General features: G+C 56.6%; 1 protein-coding gene across 1 annotated transcript; it reads right to left on the bottom strand.

Annotated features, from left to right (window-relative positions):
* Positions 1-258: 258 nt before the first annotated feature.
* LOC116010814 lies at positions 259-1,503 on the bottom strand. The gene has a single exon (XM_031250320.1). It carries the CDS (start codon positions 1,501-1,503, stop codon positions 259-261), a length of 1,245 nt encoding a protein of 414 aa, XP_031106180.1.
* Between the last annotated feature and the right edge of the window lie 2,351 nt (positions 1,504-3,854).

Raw genomic sequence — 3,854 nt, 5'->3', positions numbered from 1 at the left:
GATGATTTGCATTGGCACCCCGAAACGGCATAGTATGTTGGAGTATACGAACTGTTTGCACCGGACGCTGGTAATGCTTGCTAGGGGTTCGGCCTCCACCCACTTCGTGAAATAATCCACCGCGACGATGACATATTTTCGCTTGCCCGAGCCCATGGGCAGGGCTCCTACGATATCGATGCCCCACCTTGAGAATGGTATGACAGAGCTAATCGGAGTGTAGTTGGTGGCAGGTCGGTCTGGGCTGATCTGGAATTGTTAGCAAGTCGGGCAGCTCCGTGCGTAATCCGCACATTCCTTCGCCATCCCCGGCCAGAAGTAGCCGTAAAGTATGGCTCTCCGGGCCATGGTATACGCTCCTTGATGGGCTGCGCAAGTTCCTTCGTGAATTTCCTCGATGAGAGCCCGAGCTTCATCTGGGTATAAACACCTTAGCAGCGCCTCGTTATAGGACCTCTTGTATAGGATGTCCCCGATAAGCTCGTATGTCGGGGCGCGTCTCTTGGCTGCCTTAGCGTCGGCCTCATCCGGGGGTAGGGTGCCCGTCCTCTTGTACTGCACGAGATGGTCCAACCAACAAGGCGGACAGCTTTGCACGGGCATGACCGGATATGCCTCCAAGCTAGACTTATGGAGGTCCTCTATCCTTGCAATTTTCGAGATGTATTCTGGGGTAGCCTGGCTAAGCTTGGAGAGCGTATCATCTTCTGCGTTTTGCTCTCTTGGTACTTGCAAAATTTCGTGTTGGGCGATTTGCCCCAAGACCCGGAGCACCACGTCGCGGTACCGGATCATCCTCTCCTCGTTCGCTTCAAACTCGCCGGACACTTGGCCGACCACGAGCCTGGAGTCGCACCGAATCTTCAACTTTTCGACCTTCATGCTCACTGCGAGTTGGAGTCCGCACAGCAGCGCCTCGTACTCGGCCTCGTTGTTTGATAATTTAAAATGGAAACGGAGGGCGTAATATGCCCGGAAGCCTTCCGGGGTTACCAAGACGACCCCTCCTCCACATGCCTTGCTACTCGAGGACCCGTCAGTTGATAGGGTCCACCACTCTTCCTCCTCGTTCTTTGCCTGCTCTGTGGCGTCGCGGGCAGTGCACTCGACTATGAAGTCTGCGAGGGCCTGCCCTTTGATGGTTGGTCTGGGCTTGAAATGGATGTCAAATTGGCTGAGCCTCAAAGACCACTTCACGAGTCGGCTTGCCGACCCTGCGCGCCTTAGCACCGCCTCCAGCGGTAGGTTCGTGAGTACGTGCACTGGGTGAGCCTGAAAATAATGGTTTAACATTTTTGCTGTGGCGTCGACAGCGAATATGGCCTTCTCTGTTGGAGAGTATCGGAGCTCTGCCCCCCGTAGGGCCCTGCTCACGTAATACACGGGTCGTTGTACTCTCGCGTCATCCCGGACCAGCACGGAACTGATCGCGGCTTGCGAGATACCCAAGTACAAATATAGGACTTCCCCTTTCTCTGGCTTGGCCAGGGGAGGCAAGGACATCAAGTAGGCCTTGAGGTCCTCGAAGGCCTTCTGACACTCAGCCGACCACTCGAAGTCGGCTACTCTTCTTGAGAACCCCAAAGAAAGGTAAGGATTTCTCGGCCGACCTCGAAAGGAAGCGTCCGAGGGCGGCCAGGCGACCATTGAGGCGCTGGACCTCGCGGAGGGACCTCGGGGGCTCCATCTCTAGTATGGCCTTGACCTTGTCGGGGTTGGGTTCTATGCCCCTCTTGGAGACCATGTACCCCAAGAACTTCCCCCCGTGTACCCCGAAAGTGCACTTTTTGGGGTTTAGGCGTAAATCGAACTGGCGCATAATTGAAAATACCTCTGTCAGGTCATCGGTGTGGAGGTCGGTCTCGGCGCTCTTCACGATCATGTCGTCGACGTAAGCTTGTAAGTTCCGGCCGAGCACCTTTTTAAAGACTTTGGTGACCATCCTCGTGTATGTGGCCCCGGAATTCTTGAGCCCGAAGGCCATCACCCGATAGCAAAAAAACACCTTCCGGCGTGGTGAAAGCCGTTTTTTCCTCGTCCTCCTCGTGCATAAAAATCTGGTGGTAGCCGCGAAATGCGTCGAGGAAACTCATGAGCGCACAGCCTGCTGTCTCGTCCACCAGCTGGTCGATGTTCGGGAGCGGGAACGGGTCCATTGGGCATGCCTTGTTGAGGTCCGTGTAGTCCACGCACATCCTCCACGTGGGCGGTTTGGGTGCGAGGACCACATTTGCGAGCCACTCAGGGTAAAAGACTTCCCTAACGTGCCCGATCTCTAAGAGGGTGTTAACCTCCTTTTTCACAAATTCCCGTCTCTCCGCCGAGAGGTACCTTTTCTTTTGTTGTACTGGCTTGATCGTTGGGTCGACCGCCAACTTGTGTGTGATCACTTCCCTACTGAGTCCCGGTATGTCCTCCGGGCCCCAGGCGAACACGTCCTTGAAACGCCGGATGACTTCTACGATCCGGCCCCGTAGCTCAGCCGGCAGTCCCGTTCCGACTTTCACGACCCTTTCAGGCCGTCCGAGGTCTAACACTACATCCTCCGTCTCCACTATGGGTTCGGCACGGGGCCGATTTTCCTCGCCTTGTAGTGCCTTCTCGGCGATGGTGTGGACCTGGAGGTCCCTATTGCCGATTTGGCGACACGCTTTCAAGTAACAGCTCCGGCTGACCTTCTGATCTCCTCTCGCTGTCCCGACCCCGGTAGGGGTGGGGAACTTCAGGCACAGGTGCTCCATAGATATGACACACCGGAGGTCCTCCAAGGCTGGGCGGCCAAGATGATGTTGTGCGCGCCCCCGAGTCTCACAACCACGAACTCAACCTCCCACCTTTTGACGTGTGGTAGGTCGCCTATTTCCACTTCCAGGTTGATGGAGCCTTCTGCCTCGATGGAATCCCCCGTGAACCCCGCCAACTGGGTCTGCACTGGCATCAGCTGCTTCCTCGACAGGCCAAGCTTGGCGAATGTGTCATGGTACATGACATTCACCGAACTTCCCGTGTCCACCAGCACTCGGTGCACGATAATGTTGTTAATGTCAAGCCTGATTACCACTGCGTCGCGGTGTGGTATGGGGCCCTCCGGGAGGTCATCGTCCGTGAACACAATGGGATCCCTCCTCGGCTTCTTTTCGTGTGGCTGACGGACGACTTCCCCTACGTAAAGGCTTCGAGCCCATTTCTTCCTCTCCGATTGCGTGTCTCCCCCTTCCGGCCCCCCGAATATGACATGGATTTGCTTCTTCTGGGGGGAGTGGGAGTCATCCGATTCCTTCTCCTCTTCCTCCGTGGGTTGGTCGAGTTCCCTTTTGCGGGACCCGGAAGCGGGTGGTCCAGAACCACCCTTCTTTTTCCAGACGTTGCCTGGGCCTTGAGCCTTGCCCTGGCTGGGTCGTTTTACGTATTGGCCAAGGTAGCCCTTCTGAATGAGTTCCTCGATCTGGCGTTTGAGGACCATGCATTCCTCCGTGTCGTGCCCTATCTGCCTGTGGAACCGACAGTATTTGTTGGGGTCGGCGTTGGGCGAGATCTTCAAACACTCAGCTGGGTCGACACGATACCCATGACCTCGGCATGCTCTAGGATGGCGGCCAACGGGTGCGTCAAGGGCGTGAGACAACGCAATGGGGCTAACCGTGGGCCTTGGCGCTGGGGCCTCGGGGCACGGCGGTCCTCCTGAGGTACCTTGTCTCGACGCCCCCTCTCCTCTTCCTTCATCTTCCGCTCAGCCTCCTCCGCCTCTGCGAACCTCGTTGCTCGGTCCAGCAATGCTGCTTAAGTCTTCGGCGGATTCTGGACGAGGTCGTGATGAAAGGGTCCTGACCTGACGTTGCTGGTGAAGATCAGCA

Source organism: Ipomoea triloba, chromosome 2 (assembly GCF_003576645.1).
Source record: "Ipomoea triloba cultivar NCNSP0323 chromosome 2, ASM357664v1".
Classification (NCBI taxonomy): Eukaryota; Viridiplantae; Streptophyta; class Magnoliopsida; order Solanales; family Convolvulaceae; genus Ipomoea; species Ipomoea triloba.
This window is presented reverse-complemented; position numbering and strand designations above follow the sequence as displayed.